Source organism: Salmo salar, chromosome ssa10, assembly GCF_905237065.1.
Source record: "Salmo salar chromosome ssa10, Ssal_v3.1, whole genome shotgun sequence".
NCBI classification, from domain to species: domain Eukaryota; kingdom Metazoa; phylum Chordata; class Actinopteri; order Salmoniformes; family Salmonidae; genus Salmo; species Salmo salar.
Genome location: NC_059451.1, coordinates 52781265 through 52803503, shown reverse-complemented (window position 1 = coordinate 52803503; position 22239 = coordinate 52781265). Strand labels below are relative to the sequence as shown.

Here is a 22239-nt window from a genome sequence, read left to right as displayed (position 1 = left end):
TGCTATAACTCAGTCTGCAATAACTCAGCCTACAATAACTCAGTCTGCTATAACTCAGCCTGCTATAACTCAGTCTGCTATACCTCAGTCAGCTATACCTCAGTCTGCTATAACTCAGTCTGCTATACTTCAGTCTGCTATACTTCAGTCTGCTATACCTCAATCTGCTATACCTCAGTCTGTTATCCCTCAGTCTGCTATAAATCAGTCTGCTATAACTCAGTCTGCTATAACTCAGTCTGCTATCCCTCAGTCTGCTATAACTCAACCTGCTATACTTCAGTCTGCTATACCTCAGCCTGCTATACCTCAGTCTGCTATAACCCAGCCTGCTATACCTCAGTCTGCTATAACTCAGCCTGCAATAACTCAGTCTGCTATAACTCAGCCTGCTATAACTCAGTCTGCTATAACTCAGTCTGCTATAACTCAGTCAGCTATACCTCAGTCTGCTATAACTCAGTCTGCTATACTTCAGTCTGCTATACTTCAGTCTGCTATACCTCAATCTGCTATACCTCAGTCTGTTATCCCTCAGTCTGCTATAAATCAGTCTGCTATAACTCAGTCTGCTATAACTCAGTCTGCTATCCCTCAGTCTGCTATAACTCAACCTGCTATACTTCAGTCTGCTATACCCCAGTCTGCTATAACCCAGCCTGCTATAACTCAGTCTGCTATATACCTCAGTCTGCTATAACTCAGTCTGCTATAACTCAGTCTGCTATAACTCAGTCTGCTATACCTCAGCTTGCTATAACTCAGCCTGCTATAACTCAGTCTGCTATACCTCAGTCTGCTATACCTCAGTCTGCTATAACTCAGTCTGCTATAACTCGGTCTGCTATACCTCAGTCTGCTATACTTCAGTCTGCCATTCCTCAGTCTGCTATACCTCAGTCTGCTATACCTCTGTCTGTTATAACTCAGTCTGCTATACCTCTGTCTGTTATAACTCAGTCTGCCAAAACTCAGTCTGCTATATCTCAGTCTGCTATACCTCAGTCTGCTATACCTCAGTCTGCTATAACTCAGTCTGTTATACCTCAGTCTGCTATACCTAAGTCTGCTATAACTCAGTCTGCCCTACCTGTATGCTATATACCTCAGTCTGCTATTCTTCAGTCTGCTATAACTCAGTCTGCTATAACTCAGTCTGCTATATATCTCCGTCTGCTATTATTCAGTCTGCTATACTTCAGTCTGCTATAACTCAGTCTGCTATATACCTCAGTCTGCTATGTACCTCAGTCCGCTATATACTTCAGTCTGCTATAACTCAGTCTGCTATAACTCAGTCTGCTATATACCTCAGTCTGCTATATACCTCAGTCTGCTATAACTCAGTCTGCTATAACTCAGTCTGCTATATACCTCAGTCTGCTATTCTTCAGTCTGCTATAACTCAGTCTGCTATATACCTCCGTCTGCTATTCTTCAGTCTGCTATAACTCTGTCTGCTATAACTCAGTCTGCTATATACCTCAGTCTGCTATATACCTCAGTCTGCTATAACTCAGTCTGCTATAACTCAGTCTGCTATATATCTCAGTCTGCTATTCTTCAGTCTGCTATAACTCAGTCTGCTATAACTCAGTCTGCTATATATCTCAGTCTGTTATACCTTCTCTTCACCATAGATCAGTTAGCAGCGTATTCATACAGTCATAGTAGGCCTATATGACAACTGAGAAATAAACGTTATTACTGTATCCATTTATTCCAAGGTTATTCGTTTTGGGCACAAATACTGTAGATCACACACACAAAATGTAATAAATACAAATAATAGCCAAGATAGTTATTTACAGTTATACAATACATTATTTTCTGAACTTCACGTAAAACACACACTTGTACAGAGGGTCCACTTGGAATTGAGTCCGTCCTCAGTGGTACAGTGTGGGGTCGCTGTGCCCGTGGAGGGGAGAGTCTGGACGGAGGGTGTGAGGGAGAAGCCCCCTTCTCCTGGATCTGAGCCTCCAGACTCAGGTGAAGTAGGAATCTTGCATGGAGTAAAGGTGGTCGATAGGCGTGGCCAGGGATGAGTCACACAAAGACAGGCAGTCTCCGTCACCTAGGTTACAGAGAGGGTTCCCATCCATCTCCACATAAAGGTCCTTGCAGCCTGGGGGGGAGGAGTAGGGGAGAGTGGAGAAGGGGGTGGGAGAGAGAGGGGGGGAGAGGGAGAAAGAAAAGTGGATAGAGAGGGGAGATAGAGTGAAGGGGATGAGACAGAGAAAAAGGGGATAGAGGGGAGATAGAGTGAAGGGGAAGAGACAGAGAGAGAGAGAGAGAGAGAGAGACAGTAAGGGGAGAGAGAGAGGGAAAGATTGGGGAAAGGGGAGAGAGAGTGGGGGAAAGAGAGAGAGGGGGATAGAGAGAGAAGGGGGAGAGAGAGAGGAAGCAAGAAAGGGGGGAGAGAGAGAGAGAGAGAAGGAAGAGAGAGAGGGGGTATACAGAATGGGGAGAGCGAGAGAGAGAGGGAGAGAAGGGGTATAGAGAGAGAGAGCAAGAGCGAGAGAGAGAAAGAGAGAGGGTGGGTATAGAGAGAGGACGATAGAGAAAGAGAGAGAGGTATAGAGGGGAGAGAGAGAGACAGGGGAGAGGGGGTATAGAGAGAGAAGGGGGAGAGAGAGGGGAGAGAGGGGGTATAGAAAGAGAGAGAGGGGTATAGAGAGGGGATAGTGAGAGAGATTGAGAGAGAGGATATAGAGAGAGAGAGATTGAGAGAAAGGGGGAGAGAGAGAGAGAGAGAGAGAGAGAGAGAGAGAGAGAGAGAGAGAGGGTACAGCGATATAGAGAGGGGGGTATAGAAAGATTGAGAGAGAGAGGGGAGAGAGTGGGAGAGAGAGGGTGAGAGAGAGAGGGTGAGAGAGAGGGGGGAGGAGAAAGAGATAGCGGGTATAGCGATAGAGAGAGGGGGTATAGAGAGCGGGAGAGAGGGGGGAGAGAGAGAGGGGGGAGAAAGATACTTTTGTTAATTATCTACTTCACTTGCTTTGGCAATGTTAACATATGTTTCCCATGCCAATAAAGCCCTTGAATTGAATTGAATTGAGAGAGAGAGAGAACAGGGGTATAGAGAGAGAGAGAAATTCGACATACCAATAAGGATCTGGCAAAAAATACTTGAATCAGTTATAGAACCCATTGCCCTTTATGTTTGTGAGGTCTGGGGTCCACTCACCAACCAAGAATTCACAAAACTGGACAAACACCAAATTGAGACTGCAGGCAGTATTCTGCAAAAATATCCTCTGTGTACAACGTAAAACACCAAATAATGCATGCAGAGCAGAATCAGGCCGAAACCCGCTAATTATCAAAATACAGAAAAGAGCCGTTACATTCAACAACCACCTAAAAGGAAGCGATTCCCTTGAGAGATGAACCTGGAGAAGAGTCCCCTAAACAAGCTGGTCCTAGGGCTCAGATCACAAACACACCCCACAGAGTCATCACCTACAGAGAGATGAACCTGGAGAAGAGTCCCCTAAACAAGCTGGTCCTGGGGGTCTCAGATCACAAACACAAACAGACCCCACAGAGCCCCAGGACAGCAACACAATTAGACCCAACCAAATCATGAGAAAACAAAAAGATAATTACTTGACACATTGGAAAGAATAAACTCCCAAAAAACAGAGCAAACTAGAATGCTATTTGGCTCTAAACAGAGAGTACACTGACTGACCCAAACTTAAGGAAAGCTTTGACTATGTACAGACTCAGTGAGCATAGCCTTGCTATTGAGAAAGGCCGCCGTAGGCAGACCTGGCTCTCAAGAGAAGACAGGCTATGTGCACACTGCCCACATAATGAGGTAGAAGCTGAACTGCACTTCCTAACCTCCTGCCAAATGTATGACCATATTAGAGACATATTTCCCTCAGATTACACACAACCACAAATAATTAAAAACAAACCACATTTTGATCAACTCCCTTATCTATTTGGTGAAATACCACAGTGTGCCATCACAGCAGCAAGATTTGTGCCCTGCTGACACAAGAAAAGGGCAACCAGTGAAGAACAAACACCATTGTAAATACAACCCATGTTTATGTTTATTTATCTGCCCTTTTGTACTTTAACTATTTGCACATAATATGACATTTGAAATGTCTTTATTATTTTGGAATTTTTGTGAGTGTAATGTTTACTGTTAATTTTTATTGAGAGAGAGAGAGAGAGGAGGGGTATAGAGAGAGAGAGAGAGAGAGAGAGAGGGGTATATATATATATATATATATATATATATATATAGAGAGAGAGAGAGAGAGAGAGAGAGAGAGAGAGAGAGAGAGAGAGAGAGAGAGAGAGAGTATAGAGAGAATGGAGGGGCCATCATAGTGTGTGTTGTTTTGACATGTAAGTTCTACAGTTTTCACTGTACTATAGTAGAGGAGTATTGCTTGTATTTACCGTAGGGGTGCATGTGGTCCCCGGGCATCTGTGGAGGGGTGAGTCCCTGTCTAAAGGGTTCCATGTCATATTCCTGCACCCCCAAGGAGGTGGCCTGGGCCAGGGCCTGCATCTGCTGGAGGCTGGGGTGGTGGTGCTGGGGGTGGTGGTACAAACTCAGAGGGTTCAGGTCAGAGGTCAGACTACCACAGGAGGGCGCTGTGGAGCACATGAATCACAGGAATCACAGGAATCACAGGATAGGTCAATCTCAACAAATCAACAATATAACAATTACGCATACTAGATAAGCTTACCCTGTGTGTGTTGGTGTGTGTGTGTGTGTGTGTGTGTGTGTGTGTGTGTGTGTGTGTGTGTGTGTGTGTGTGTGTGTGTGTGTGTGTGTGTGTGTGTGTGTGTGTGTGTGTGTGTAACATGACCCTATTACGTGGAACCAACGTGGAACAGAAGTTGAATTGAGGTCTGTGCCTAGTGGGTGGTACAGTACAGTAGCCTACCAGTGTGATGTGCTGGCTGTTCATGCTGCTCTTGTTGCTGCTGCTGTTGCTGCCTTCTTGCCAGTTTCTTCATCTACAATATAAACAGATAGAATTTAATTACATATACAGTTACATCTACAATATAAACAGATAGAATTTAATTACATATACAGTTACATCTACAATATAAACAGATATAATTTAATTACATATACAGTTACATCTACAATATAAACAGATATAATTTAATTACATATACAGTTACATCTACAATATAAACAGATATAATTTAATTACATATACAGTTAAATCCACAATATAAACAGAAATATAATTTAATTACATATACAGTTACTTCTACAATATAAACAGATATAATTTAATTACATATACAGTTACATCTACAATATAAACAGAAATATAATTTAATTACATATACAGTTAAATCCACAATATAAACAGAAATATAATTTAATTACATATACAGTTACTTCTACAATATAAACAGATATAATTTAATTACATCTACAGTTACATCTACAATATCAACAGATATATAATTGAATTACATATACAGTTACAATATAAACAGAAATATAATTTAATTACATATACAGTTACTTCTACAATATAAACAGATATAATTTAATTACATATACAGTTACATCTACAATATCAACAGATATATAATTTAATTACATATACAGTTACAATATAAACAGAAATATAATTGAATTACATATACAGTTACATCTACAATATAAACATAAATATAATTTAATTACATATTCAGTTACATCTACAAAATCAACAGAAATATAATTGAATTACATATACAGTTACATCTACAATATAAACAGATATATAATTTAATTACATATACAGTTACAATATAAACAGAAATATAATTTAATTACATATACAGTTACATCTACAATATAAACAAAAATAAAATGTAATTACATATACAGTTACATCTACAATATAAACAGATATATAATTTAATTACATATACAGTTACATCTACAATATAAACATAAATATAATTTAATTACATATACAGTTACATTTACAATATCAACAGAAATATAATTTAATTACATATACAGTTACATCTACAATATAAACAGATATATAATTTAATTACATATTTACAGTTAAATCCACAATATAAACATAAATATAATTTAATTACATATACAGTTACATCTACAATATCAACAGAAATATAATTTAATTACATATTTACAGTTACATCTACAATATAAACAGAAATATAATTTAATTACATATTTACAGTTAAATCCACAATATAAACAGAAATATAATTTAATTACATATTTACAGTTAAATCCACAATATAAACATAAATATAATTTAATTACATATTTACAGTTAAATCCACAATATAAACATCGATATAATTTAATTACATATTTACAGTTAAATCCACAATATAAACATAAATATAATTTCATTACATATTTACAGTTAAATCTACAATATAAACATAAATATAATTTCATTACATATACAGTTCCATCTACAATATCAACAGAAATATAATTTAATTACATATACAGTTACATTTACAATATAAACAGATATATAATTTAATTACATATACAGTTATATTTACAATATAAACATAAATATAATTTAATTACATATTTACAGTTAAATCTACAATATAAACATAAATATAATTTAATTACATATTTACAGTTAAATCCACAATATAAACATAAATATAATTTAATTACATATTTACAGTTAAATCCACAATATAAACATAAATATAATTTAATTACATATTTACAGTTAAATCTACAATATAAACAGATATAATTTAATTACATATACAGTTACATTTACAATATCAACAGAAATATAATTTAATTACATATACAGTTACATTTACAATATAAACAGATATAATTTCATTACATCTACAGTTACATTTACAATATAAACAGATATATAATTTCATTACATCTACGGTTACATCTACAATATAAACAGAAATATAATTTAATTACATATACAGTTACATTTACAATATCAACAGAAATATAATTTAATTACATATACAGTTACATCTACAATATAAACAGATATAATTTCATTACATCTACAGTTACATTTACAATATCAACAGAAATATAATTTAATTACATATACAGTTACATCTACAATATAAACAGAAATATAATTTAATTACATATACAGTTACATTTACAATATAAACAGATATCATTTCATTACATCTACAGTTACATCTACAATATAAACAGATATAATTTAATTACAACTACAGTTACATCTACAATATAAACAGATATCATTTCATTACATCTACAGTTACATCTACAATATAAACAGATATAATTTAATTACAACTACAGTTACATCTACAATATAAACAGATATCATTTCATTACATCTACAGTTACATCTCACTCCACAGCCTCTCTCTCAAACCTGGTCTTCATAGGAACATGTTCACTCAGTTGAAACGTATTAATAGTGGAGGGAAAGAAAATAGCATATTTCATGGAGAGAAAACCACACACGCTGCCCGCTGGAAGGAAATACAGCCCTTATCTGGAAGGATCTATGAGTGAGATGTCATCAGTTTCCTGAATAGAGAGATAACAGGAGTGATTTCCAGGTTGGCAGCACAGCACACTGCCGAAAGAGTTCCGTTATTAATGGTACACATGAAAGTATCTGGGAGGTAGAAAGAGTGTTGAGGGGTGGGGGTGCAGGCAGCATCACATTACTGTACCTTGGCTCTTTGGTTTTGGAACCAGACCTGCACGACTCTCACGCTCAGACCGGTCTCCGCTGCCAAGGTCTCTCTTACCTTGGAGAGGAAGGGAAGGACAGAGGGAAGGGAGGGGTAGGGACAGAGAGAGAGAATATGAGAGGGACAGAGGGAGAGAAGAGAGGGACAGAGGGACAGAGGGAGAGAAGATGAGAGGGACAGAGGGAGAGAAGAGTAGAGGGGCAGAGAGAGAGAAGAGGGAGAGAAGAGGGACAGAGGGAGAGAAGATGAGAGGGACAGAGGGAGAGAAGAGTAGAGGGGCAGAGAGAGAGAAGAGGGACAGAGGGAGAGAAGAGGGACAGAGGGAGAGAAGAGGGACAGAGGGAGAGAAGAGGGACAGAGGGAGAGAAGAGGGACAGAGGGAGAGAAGATGAGAGGGACAGAGGGAGAGAAGATGAGAGGGACAGAGGGAGAGAAGAGTAGAGGGGCAGAGAGAGAGAAGAGGGACAGAGGGAGAGAAGAGGGACAGAGGGAGAGAAGATGAGAGGGACAGAGGGAGAGAAGATGAGAGGGACAGAGGGAGAGAAGAGGGACAGAAGGAGAGAAGAGGAGAAGGACAGAGGGAGATGAGAGAAGAGGGACAGAGGGAGATGAGAGGAGAGGGACAGAGAGAGAGAAGAGGGACAGAGGGAGAGGCGAGGGACAGAGAAAAGAAGGGAGGGACAGTGCGAGAGAAGAAGAGGTGAAGAGGGGGGACAGAGGGAGAGAAGAGGGGGGGGCAGAGTGAGAGAAGAGGAGAGGGACAGAAGGATAGAAGAGGAGAGGGACAGAGTGAGAGAAGAGGAGAGGGACAGAGGGATAGAAGAGGAGAGGGACAGAGTGAGAGAAGAGGAGAGGGACAGAGGGAGAGAAGAGGAGAGGGACAGAGGGAGAGAATAGGGACAGAGAGAAGAAGGGAGAGACAGAGCGAGAGAAGAGGATAGGGACAGAGGGAGAGAAGGAGAGAAGGAGAGAAGAGGAGAGGGACAGAGGGAGAGAAGGAGAGAAGGAGAGAAGAGGAGAGGGACAGAGGGAGAGAAGAGGGGGGTGACAGAGGGAGAGAAGAGGAGAGGGACAGAGGGAGAGAAGAGGAGCGGGACAGAGGGAGAGAAGAGGAGAGGGACAGAGGGAGAGAAGAGGAGAGGGACAGAGGGAGAGAAGAGGGACAGAGGGAGAGAAGAGGAGAGGGACAGAGGGAGAGAAGAGGGACAGAGGGAGAGGAGAGGAGAGGGACAGAGGGAGAGAAGAGGGACAGAGGGAGAGAAGAGGAGAGGGACAGAGGGAGAGAAGAGGAGAGGGACAGAGGGAGAGAAGAGGGACAGAGGGAGAGGAGAGGGACAGAGGGAGAGAAGAGGAGAGGGACAGAGGGAGAGAAGAGGGACAGAGGGAGAGGAGAGGGACAGAGGGAGAGAAGAGGGACAGAGGGAGAGAAGAGGAGAGGGACAGAGGGAGAGAAGAGGGACAGAGGGAGAGAAGAGGGACAGAGGGAGAGAAGAGGGACAGAGGGAGAGAAGAGGAGAGGGACAGAGGGAGAGAAGAGGGACAGAGGGAGAGAAGAGGAGAGGGACAGAGGGAGAGAAGAGGAGAGGGACAGAGGGAGAGAAGAGGGACAGAGGGAGAGGAGAGGGACAGAGGGAGAGAAGAGGAGAGGGACAGAGGGAGAGAAGAGGGACAGAGGGAGAGGAGAGGGACAGAGGGAGAGAAGAGGGACAGAGGGAGAGAAGAGGAGAGGGACAGAGGGAGAGAAGAGGGACAGAGGGAGAGAAGAGGGACAGAGGGAGAGAAGAGGGACAGAGGGAGAGAAGAGGGACAGAGGGAGAGAAGAGGAGAGGGACAGAGGGAGAGAAGAGGGACAGAGGGAGAGAAGAGGAGAGGGACAGAGGGAGAGAAGAGGGACAGAGGGAGAGAAGAGGAGAGGGACAGAGGGAGAGAAGAGGGACAGAGGGAGAGAAGAGGAGAGGGACAGAGGGAGAGAAGAGGGACATAGGGAAAGAAGAGGAGAGGGACAGAGGGAGAGAAGAGGGACAGAGGGAGAGAAGAGGAGAGGGACAGAGGGAGAGAAGAGGGACAGAGGGAGAGAAGAGGAGAGGGACAGAGGGAGAGAAGAGGGACATAGGGAAAGAAGAGGAGAGGGACAGAGGGAGAGAAGAGGGGAGGGACAGAGAAAGGGAAGGACAGAAGGAAGGAGAGAGAGGAAGTAAACGTGATATGACCCTTGTAATCTACATACCCTAATATAAGGACACTTCCATGATGACTCATATCAGTACAGCGTATTAACTATAGCTATCAAACCTCAGACCCTTGTGATGAAGACAATAATCCGCTGTTGGAGAGTATTCTGAGTGAGGACCCTTCAAAGTGCAAACTACAACCCCAGCTTTTCTACATTCTTTTTAGGAGCCCTTCATGGTGTGGTGTACACCTAGGCCCTACCTTCCGGCAGGGCTTGGAGGAGACTTCGAAGGATGCTTTGAAGGCCCGTCTCTGGTGGGTGGTCAGAATGGTGCGTGGACGTTTGGGTCGTTTGTGTTCAGGGTCGTCTGCTCCGCCGCCACGTCTGCCTGAAGCCTTCACACTGCCCTCATCCCCTTTCTCCTCCTCCTCCTCCTCCTCCTCCTCATCATCACTTTCACCTGCCAAGACAGGACAAAGGGAAAAAATCCATATATAACCATTCTGAGGTTTATAGACACATACACACACACACACACACACACACACACACACACACACACACACACACACACACACACACACACACACACACACACACACACACACACACACACACACACACACACACACACACACACATACACACACAAACACAAACACACACAGAACGTGTACCTGAGTCTGATGAGGTGGGTCTGTCCACTTCCTGGTTGTAGTCTCTAGCACAGAGCAACCGTCCTTCCCTGAGGACACAGCAGTCTCCAGTCCGCAGAAGACAGGAACAGAGACTGCAGTTAAAACAGGCCAGGTGGAACACTGCAGCTCCAGCATGCATCACCAGCTCTGCAGGGGAGATGGCCTCTGCACAGCCACCACACCTCACTGCAAACAGACTGGGGAGAGAGAGAGAGAGAGAGAGAGAGAGAGAGAGAGAGAGAGAGAGAGAGAGAGAGAGAGAGGAGCGTTTAAACCTAAACAAGTTTAAACAATCTAGGTTTCTAGGTTTAAACATAATCTAGGTTTGACTTTCAACGAGCATTGCTACTAATGACTTTTGTATTGAGCACTTTTTACGTCTCTACTGCTCTGGTGCACTGCTTGAGTGACAGCTCCTCCACCCCAAATAATAGTTCAACACACCACGCTTCCCAGACACAACTTCTCTAGACGAGCTCTCAGAGGTTACTGGAATGTTGCTGAGTCGTTCAGTCAATCAAGACTGCCAGCTTTCATACCCCCTCCTTCTCCCCCTCTCCCTCTGCTCTCCCTCAGACACTCAGACAAATACCCCCAGAGTGGCGAGTGTCCATCTTAGCGCCTGGCAACCAGCACTGGGGGCTCAGCCTCGGAGACTGTTACTGTTACGGCTCTGGCTGCCGTGTCCGAGGCCGCGCTCCCGGGAAGCGGTAGAAAGGCGCTCCACATGCCATGGCTCCAGCCGGGGGGGGGGAATCAGGAATCCCGAAGTGAGAGGCTGGGACTGCCGGTCCCGGGAATTATCTGCGGAATTATCCCTAAATCTGCTTAACCTGAGAGGAACTAAAGAAGAGCCAGACCCGAATCAGCAGACGTATTATTCCGCTTTCTGGCAGCCACAGCAGTTTGGGTCTGTCAACCAGGATGGTGCGTCATCAGTTTGGATCTGGGGGTTGTTTTCTGACTTGATAGAACCAAGGGTCACACCAGTGGCGTCTCCATGGAAACTTGAGAGGATGACTCGTTTTTTGTCTCTTTGCTAGGGAAGTGGATGCTATGTTTTTGTCTCTTTGCTAGGGAAGTGGATGCTATGTTTTTGTCTCTTTGCTAGGGAAGTGGATGCTGTGTTTTTGTCTCTTTGCTAGGGAAGTGGATGCTGTGTTTTTGTCTCTTTGCTAGGGAAGTGGATGCTATGTTTTTGTCTCTTTGCTAGGGAAGTGGATGCTATGTTTTTGTCTCTTTGCTAGGGCAGTGGATGCTATGTTTTTGTCTCTTTGCTAGGGAAGTGGATGCTGTGTTTTTGTCTCTTTGCTAGGGAAGTGGATGCTGTGTCTTTGTCTCTTTGCTAGGGAAGTGGATGCTATGTATGCATCGTTCATAAAAAAGGAATGATCTGAAAATCAATGTTAGGCCTAAAGAAAGGTCAATACTTTTGTCATAGATTTATATAATGATAGGGTTATGTTACCGACTATTCAGTACCATAAATAAGACCATTCCGAACCGGACCAAAAAACAACATCTGTGGATGTTGAAATCAAGGACAAGGCGTACGGACCAAATCTGAACCAGAAATAGATGAACAAACTAACAAGTGCATGTGAATATCTTCAGTTAGCTCCATTTTCTTATTTTAAGTGGATTTCACAATATTGAATGTGATATAACGCTTTCTTCATTGACATGTAGACATAAGTGAATGTATATACAGTTGAAATTTGGCCCCAAAAAAACTATGACCAAAATAACAAGTACAGTACCAGTCAAAAGTTTGGACACACCTACTCATTACAGGGCTTTTCTTTATTTAGACTATTTTCTACATTGTAGAATAATAGTGAAGACATAAAAACTATGAAATAACACATATGGAATCATGTAGTAACCAAAAAAGTGTTAAACAAATCAAAATATATTTTACATTTGAGATTCTTCAAAGTAGTCACCCTTTGCCTTGATGACACCTTTGCACACTCTTGGCATTCTCTCAACCAGCTTCATGAGGTAGTCACCTGGAATGCATTTCAATTAACAGGTGTGCCTTGTTAAGAGTTAATTGGTGGAATTTCTTTCCTTCTTAATGCGTTTGAACCAATCAGTTGTGTTGTGACAAGGTAGGGGTGGTATACTGAAGATAGCCCTATTTGGTAAAAGACCAAGTCCGTATTATGGCAAGAACAGCTCAAATAAGCAAAGAGAAACAACAGTCCATCCTTACTTTAAGACATGAAGGTCAGTCAATCTGGAAAATGTCAAGAACTTTGAAAGTTTCTTCAAGTGCAGTTGCAAAAACCATCAAGCGCTATGATGAAACTGGCTCTCATGAGGACCACCACAGGAAAGGAAGACCCAGAATTACCTCTGCTGCAGAGTATAAGTTCATTAAAGTTACCCGCCTCAGAAATTACAGCCCAAATAAAAGCTTCACAGAGTTCAAATAAAAGACACATCTCAACATCAACTGTTCAGCGGAGACTGCGTGAATCAGGCCTTCATGGTCAAATTGCTGCAAAGAAACCACTACTAAAGGACACTAATAAGAAGAAGAGACTTGCTTGGGCCAAGAAACACGAGCAATGGACATTAGACCGGTAGGAAATCTGTCCTTTGGTCTGCTGAGTCCACATTTGAGATTTTTGGTTCCAACGGCCGTGTCTTTGAAACGCAGAGTAGGTGATCTCTGAATGTGAGGTTCCCACTGTGAAGCATGGAGGTGGAGGTGTGATGGTGTGGGGGTGCTTTGCAAGTGACACTATCTGTGATTTATTTAGAGTTCAAGGCACACTTAACCAGAATGGCTACCGCAGCGATACGCCGTCACATCTGGTTTGTGCTTAGTGGGACTATCATTTTTTTTTCAACAGGACAATGACCCAACACACCTCCAAGCTGTGTAAGGGCTATTTGACCAAGAAGGAGAGTGATGGAGTTTCAAGTGACGGGTCGAGAGTTTCAAGTTCCTTGGTGTCCACATCACCAACAAACTATCATGGTCCAAACACACCAAGACAGTTGTGCTGCATCAGATGACCTGGCCTCCACAATCACCTGACCTCAATGGTCGGGATGGTTTGGGATGAGTTGGACCGCAGAGTGAAGGAAAAGCAGCAAACAAGTGCTCAGCATATGTGGGAACTCCTTCAAGACTGTTGGAAAAGCCTTCCAGGTGAAGCTGGTTGAGAGAATGCCAAGCGTGTACAAAGCTTTCATCAAGACAAAGGATGGCTACTTTGAAGAATTTTGATTGGTACTGTATTTTCCATGTCCGTAAAATATGTTTTTTAATTGTCCATACATAATGTATTTTCAGTGTCCGGAAAATACAAAATTTCAATGTCCGGAAAATACTTATTTTCAAAATTCTGAAAATACTTATTTTCAACTTTAATTCAGAACTGAAAATGAACCTAATTAAAACATCTGGAGAATATGTATTTTCAACGTAATTTTGCTTACTGGGTATATCCTATTGATATTTACCTACACAGTATGTTCGTGTTGGAACAAGAAGTAGCCCTGAATTGAACATGTTGTTTACTGTTACGAACCAACAACATGACCCCAAGTATGACCTCCAAGAATCATGTTTTCACACAAAAAACAAAAAGACACTCAGACACAGAGGTTAAAATGTCACAGTGGAAACAGTGGTGTAAACAGCAACACCCCAAAGCCCTGCATTGCTGAGACCTATTGGTGTTGCTGTGGGGTTGCCGGGGAAACGGTCAAGCTTATTCTAAGTAGCCCATGAGGGGACCAACACAAGCTGTCTGCCAACCCTTAATGTCTTTGGTATGTGCACTCATTTTACCAAGACAGCACCTATGGCATGGTTCCCCAACTGGCGGCCTACGGCCCGGATTTGGCCCACGGGTGGTTTATTTGGCCCCCCAAGTTTTCTAAGCAAGAAAAAAAAAAAGACTGTAAAAGCACCAGGGGCCAATTTATCAATCATGCATAGGCACAATCTATGCGTAAACCATGCGCTGGATTATTTCCACACAAATTGTGAGATTCATCAATAGGAACGTTTGAGAGCGTGAGTAAATGTACGCACAGCCACGACCATGCATAGGCACAGTGCCAAGTGGTGGAAAAGGGAACTGCTTGTCAAGCATAGGGATTTCTTGATTGACATGCTTTAATAATTTCAACACATTGCATTTGTTACGATACTAATCCATATTGAGTACAGTCATTTGTTAAATTAGAGGTGAAAGTGAAACCATTGTGTAAACACTATTAAAAAAATGATATGATGGGAAATGGAATGAGAGATGGTTAAACTTGATCCGTTTGGAGATTTGCCACACGCTGCAGAGAGGTAGATTTTACAGACAGGTGGGACTTTTTCTGCAGAAAGTACAGATTGGCTCAACAAGTATAGTTTCCAAAAACCAATCTTATAGGATTTTTGCGAGGATTTAAGACCTACTTTTAAAAAGGCAAACACATGCCATTCTCATTCAGATCCAAGTGCTATTCACACTCAAGTTTTTGACAATGGGCACTTTTCAGCGAGAGCTTGCAGATCGGCATCTCATAGCCCTCGATGAGCCAATATTTTGGATGCAATAATCAGCTAAGTGAACAGTAACACATACATTTTACATTTATATTTTAGTCATTTAGCAGACACTCTTATCCAGAGTGACTTACAGTTAATGCATTCATTTTAAGATAGTTTTTATTTTTTATTTTTCCTCTATTTAATTAGGCAAGCCAGTTAAGAACAAATTCTTATTTTCAATGACGGCTTACCAGGGAACAGTGGGTTGAATGACTTGTTCAGAGGCAGAACAACAGATTTTTACATTGTTACCTTGTCAGAGGATTCGATCCAGCAACCTTTTAGTTACTGTCCCAAAGCTCTAACCACTAGGCTACCTACCTGCTACCTGGCTACTGGTATAGAGAGTATATTTTTCCTGGCTACAGGTATAGAGAGTATATTTTTCCTGGCTACAGGTATAGAGAGTATATTTTTCCTGGCTACAGGTATAGAGAGTATATTTTTCCTGGCTACAGGTATAGAGAGTATATTTTTCCTGGCTACAGGTATAGAGAGTATATTTTTCCTGGCTACAGGTATAGAGAGTATATTTTTCCTGGCTACAGGTATAGAGAGTATATTTTTCCTGGCTACAGGTATAGAGAGTATATTTTTCCTGGCTACAGGTATAGAGAGTATATTTTTCCTGGCTACAGGTATAGAGAGTATATTTTTCCTGGCAACAGGTATAGAGAGTATATTTTTCCTGGCTACAGGTATAGAGAGTATATTTTTCCTGGCTACAGGTATAGAGAGTATATTTTTCCTGGCTACAGGTATAGAGAGTATATTTTTCCTGGCTACAGGTATAGAGAGTATATTTTTCCTGGCTACAGGTATAGAGAGTATATTTTTCCTGGCTACAGGTATAGAGAGTATATTTTTCCTGGCTACAGGTATAGAGAGTATATTTTTCCTGGCTACAAGTATAGAGAGTATATTTTTCCTGGCTACAGGTATAGAGAGTATATTTTTCCTGGCTACAGGTATAGAGAGTATATTTTTCCTCAATAACGTACCTATGAGTAGAGTCAGAGCTAGAAGGCGGGGGGGCAACTGGGCGAGCCGAATAAAACCTTTTGATTGGTTTTATTCAATCTCTGACACTAGCACCTCTATTTCAGTCTCTGAAATATATATATATATATATTTTTTTAGGGGTTGCACCGTTGTATTTCATAGTATGGCGTTGTATATGCCCCACGGGCTTTAAATATTTAATTTTGACCATATATGGTTAATTAGTGGCGTTTCGAAAGGCAAATAGCCAAGGTCGTGTACGAGCACTGAGGCTGAGAACAATGGTTATCTCCTGTCGGTATGCATATGACACCCGTAGGGTTGTTTAATAAATCACACGTTTTTTCTATCTGTACGAACATTCTCAATTCCATTCCTAAGTAGTATTTTAGAATCATTTATATGCAATATTGATAAATGAGGCCCCAGGACTTGGAACAATCGAACACGGCCACAGTAAATGTACACACTCAAGGAGACATTAACTAGTGACAAGAACATTACTGAGAGAACAGTCAGTAGTCTCTCTCTCTCTCTCTCTCTCTCTCTCTCTCTCTCCCTCTCTCTCTCTCCCTCCCCTCTCTCTCTCTCTCTCTCTCTCTCTCTCTCCCTCTCTCTCTCTACCTCTCTCTCCCTCTCTCTCTCTCTCTCTCTCTTTCTCTCTCTCTCACTACCTCTCTCCCTCTCTCTACCTCTCTCTCTCTCCCTCTCTCTCTCTCTCTCTCTCTCTCTCTCTCTCTCTACCTCTCTCTCCCTATATCTCTCTCTATCTCTCTCTCTCTCTCTCTCTACCTCTCTCTCTCTCTACCTCTCTCCACCTCTCTACCTCTCTCCACCTCTCTCTCTCTCTCTACCTCTCTCTCTCTCTCTCTCTCTCTCTCTCTCTCTCTCTCTCTCTCTCTCTCTCTCTCTCTCTCTCTCTCTCTCTCTATGTTGTTATGGACGTGCACTGTGACCACTGTCTGTGTATCAGTCACAAGGCAGCTCTCACTCTCTGTTTCAACCCAGGGGGAAGGTCACTCTGTTCCTTGTGTTCCAGATACACAGAGACAGACTTCAGTCCACCCATTGTTCTCCAACGCTCCCAGTCTTACCTCTTGAACCTGACTATTAGTCCAGACCTCAAGTAGGCATGATGCAGACAGATCCTGTTGCTGTATCAGGTGAACCTGGAGCCAGACCGCGGTGAACACACACACACACACACACACACACACACACACACACACACACACACACACACACACACACACACACACACACACACACACACACACACACACACACACACACACACACACACACATACATACACACACACACACACACACACACACATACACACACACACACACAGACTCTACTGTACACCCAACCTAATCTACCTGCTAACTGAACTGTACTCTACTGTACACCCAACCTAATCTACCTGCTAACTGAACTGTACACTACTGTACACCCAACCTAATCTACCTGCTAACTGAACTGTACACTACTGTACACCCAACCTAATCTACCTGCTAACCAAACTGTACTCTACTGTACACCCAACCTAATCTACCTGCTAACTGAACTGTACTCTACTGTACACCCAACCTAATCTACCTGCTAACTGAACTGTACACTACTGTACACCCAACCTAATCTACCTGCTAACTGAACTGTACACTACTGTACACCCAACCTAATCTACCTGCTAACTGAACTGTACACTACTGTACACCCAACCTAATCTACCTGCTAACTGAACTGTACACTACTGTACACCCAACCTAATCTACCTGCTAACTGAACTGTACTCTACTGTACACCCAACCTAATCTACCTGCTAACCAAACTGTACTCTACTGTACACCCAACCTAATCTACCTGCTAACTGAACTGTACACTACTGTACACCCAACCTAATCTACCTGCTAACCAAACTGTACTCTACTGTACACCCAACCTAATCTACCTGCTAACTGAACTGTACTCTACTGTACACCCAACCTAATCTACCTGCTAACTGAACTGTACTCTACTGTACACCCAACCTAATCTACCTGCTAACTGAACTGTACTCTACTGTACACCCAACCTAATCTACCTGCTAACCAAACTGTACTCTACTGTACACCCAACCTAATCTACCTGCTAACTGAACTGTACTCTACTGTACACCCAACCTAATCTACCTGCTAACCAAACTGTACTCTACTGTACACCCAACCTAATCTACCTGCTAACCAAACTGTACTCTACTGTACACCCAACCTAATCTACCTGCTAACCAAACTGTACTCTACTGTACACCCAACCTAATCTACCTGCTAACTGAACTGTACTCTACTGTACACCCAACCTAATCTACCTGCTAACTGAACTGTACACTACTGTACACCCAACCTAATCTACCTGCTAACTGAACTGTACTCTACTGTACACCCAACCTAATCTACCTGCTAACTGAACTGTACACTACTGTACACCCAACCTAATCTACCTGCTAACTGAACTGTACACTACTGTACACCCAACCTAATCTACCTGCTAACTGAACTGTACACTACTGTACACCCAACCTAATCTACCTGCTAACTGAACTGTACACTACTGTACACCCAACCTAATCTACCTGCTAACTGAACTGTACACTACTGTACACCCAACCTAATCTACCTGCTAACTGAACTGTACACTACTGTACACCCAACCTAATCTACCTGCTAACCAAACTGTACTCTACTGTACACCCAACCTAATCTACCTGCTAACTGAACTGTACTCTACTGTACACCCAACCTAATCTACCTGCTAACTGAACTGTACACTACTGTACACCCAACCTAATCTACCTGCTAACCAAACTGTACTCTACTGTACACCCAACCTAATCTACCTGCTAACTGAACTGTACACTACTGTACACCCAACCTAATCTACCTGCTAACTGAACTGTACACTACTGTACACCCAAACTAATCTACCTGCTAACTGAACTGTACACTACTGTACACCCAACCTAATCTACCTGCTAACTGAACTGTACTCTACTGTACACCCAACCTAATCTACCTTCTAACCCAACTGTACTCTATTGTACACCCAACCTAATCTACCTGCTAACTGAACTGTACACTACTGTACACCCAACCTAATCTACCTGCTAACCAAACTGTACTCTACTGTACACCCAACCTAATCTACCTGCTAACTGAACTGTACACTACTGTACACCCAACCTAATCTACCTGCTAACTGAACTGTACTCTACTGTACACCCAACCTAATCTACCTGCTAACTGAACTGTACTCTACTGTACACCCAACCTAATCTACCTGCTAACTGAACTGTACTCTACTGTACACCCAACCTAATCTACCTGCTAACTGAACTGTACTCTACTGTACACCCAACCTAATCTACCTGCTAACCGAACTGTACTCTACTGTACACCCAACCTAATCTACCTGCTAACTGAACTGTACTCTACTGTACACCCAACCTAATCTACCTGCTAACCAAACTGTACTCTACTGTACACCCAACCTAATCTACCTGCTAACTGAACTGTACTCTACTGTACACCCAACCTAATCTACCTGCTAACTGAACTGTACTCTACTGTACACCCAACCTAATCTACCTGCTAACTGAACTGTACACTACTGTACACCCAACCTAATCTACCTGCTAACTGAACTGTACACTACTGTACACCCAACCTAATCTACCTGCTAACTGAACTGTACTCTACTGTACACCCAACCTAATCTACCTGCTAACTGAACTGTACACTACTGTACACCCAACCTAATCTACCTGCTAACTGAACTGTACACTACTGTACACCCAACCTAATCTACCTGCTAACTGAACTGTACACTACTGTACACCCAACCTAATCTACCTGCTAACTGAACTGTACTCTACTGTACACCCAACCTAATCTACCTGCTAACTGAACTGTACACTACTGTACACCCAACCTAATCTACCTGCTAACTGAACTGTACACTACTGTACACCCAACCTAATCTACCTGCTAACTGAACTGTACTCTACTGTACACCCAACCTAATCTACCTGCTAACCAAACTGTACTCTACTGTACACCCAACCTAATCTACCTGCTAACTGAACTGTACACTACTGTACACCCAACCTAATCTACCTGCTAACTGAACTGTACACTACTGTACACCCAACCTAATCTACCTGCTAACTGAACTGTACACTACTGTACACCCAACCTAATCTACCTGCTAACTGAACTGTACACTACTGTACAGCCAACCTAATCTACCTGCTAACCAAACTGTACTCTACTGTACACCCAACCTAATCTACCTGCTAACTGAACTGTACACTACTGTACACCCAACCTAATCTACCTGCTAACCAAACTGTACTCTACTGTACACCCAACCTAATCTACCTGCTAACTGAACTGTACTCTACTGTACACCCAACCTAATCTACCTGCTAACTGAACTGTACTCTACTGTACACCCAACCTAATCTACCTGCTAACTGAACTGTACACTACTGTACACCCAACCTAATCTACCTGCTAACCAAACTGTACTCTACTGTACACCCAACCTAATCTACCTGCTAACTGAACTGTACACTACTGTACACCCAACCTAATCTACCTGCTAACTGAACTGTACACTACTGTACACCCAACCTAATCTACCTGCTAACTGAACTGTACACTACTGTACACCCAACCTAATCTACCTGCTAACTGAACTGTACACTACTGTACACCCAACCTAATCTACCTGCTAACTGAACTGTACTCTACTGTACACCCAACCTAATCTACCTGCTAACTGAACTGTACTCTACTGTACACCCAACCTAATCTACCTGCTAACTGAACTGTACTCTACTGTACACCCAACCTAATCTACCTGCTAACTGAACTGTACACTACTGTACACCCAACCTAATCTACCTGCTAACCAAACTGTACTCTACTGTACACCCAACCTAATCTACCTGCTAACTGAACTGTACACTACTGTACACCCAACCTAATCTACCTGCTAACTGAACTGTACACTACTGTACAGCCAACCTAATCTACCTGCTAACTGAACTGTACACTACTGTACACCCAACCTAATCTACCTGCTAACTGAACTGTACACTACTGTACACCCAACCTAATCTACCTGCTAACTGAACTGTACTCTACTGTACACCCAACCTAATCTACCTGCTAACTGAACTGTACTCTACTGTACACCCAACCTAATCTACCTGCTAACTGAACTGTACTCTACTGTACACCCAACCTAATCTACCTGCTAACTGAACTGTACTCTACTGTACACCCAACCTAATCTACCTGCTAACTGAACTGTACTCTACTGTACACCCAACCTAATCTACCTGCTAACTGAACTGTACTCTACTGTACACCCAACCTAATCTACCTGCTAACTGAACTGTACACTACTGTACACCCAACCTAATCTACCTGCTAACTGAACTGTACACTACTGTACACCCAACCTAATCTACCTGCTAACCAAACTGTACTCTACTGTACACCCAACCTAATCTACCTGCTAACTGAACTGTACACTACTGTACACCCAACCTAATCTACCTGCTAACTGAACTGTACTCTACTGTACACCCAACCTAATCTACCTGCTAACTGAACTGTACTCTACTGTACACCCAACCTAATCTACCTGCTAACTGAACTGTACTCTACTGTACACCCAACCTAATCTACCTGCTAACTGAACTGTACACTACTGTACACCCAACCTAATCTACCTGCTAACCAAACTGTACTCTACTGTACACCCAACCTAATCTACCTGCTAACTGAACTGTACTCTACTGTACACCCAACCTAATCTACCTGCTAACTGAACTGTACACTACTGTACACCCAACCTAATCTACCTGCTAACTGAACTGTACTCTACTGTACACCCAACCTAATCTACCTGCTAACTGAACTGTACTCTACTGTACACCCAACCTAATCTACCTGCTAACTGAACTGTACTCTACTGTACACCCAACCTAATCTACCTGCTAACTGAACTGTACTCTACTGTACACC

The 22239-nt window shown here is 42.3% G+C and overlaps 1 protein-coding gene across 1 annotated transcript in view; it reads right to left on the bottom strand.

The window, feature by feature from the left end:
• Positions 1 to 1752: 1752 nt before the first annotated feature.
• lmx1a (LIM homeobox transcription factor 1, alpha) overlaps positions 1753 to 22239 on the bottom strand; it is a 28357-nt gene continuing 7870 nt past the window's right edge. Inside the window, exons 3-8 of the mRNA XM_045688706.1 lie at positions 10567 to 10784; positions 10150 to 10349; positions 7696 to 7773; positions 4926 to 4998; positions 4429 to 4626; positions 1753 to 2128 (exon numbers count right to left, since the gene is read on the bottom strand). Of these exons, the coding sequence (XP_045544662.1) occupies positions 1989 to 2128; positions 4429 to 4626; positions 4926 to 4998; positions 7696 to 7773; positions 10150 to 10349; positions 10567 to 10784 (907 nt within the window). The 3' untranslated portion in view covers positions 1753 to 1988. The remainder of the gene's footprint in view (positions 2129 to 4428; positions 4627 to 4925; positions 4999 to 7695; positions 7774 to 10149; positions 10350 to 10566; positions 10785 to 22239) is intronic.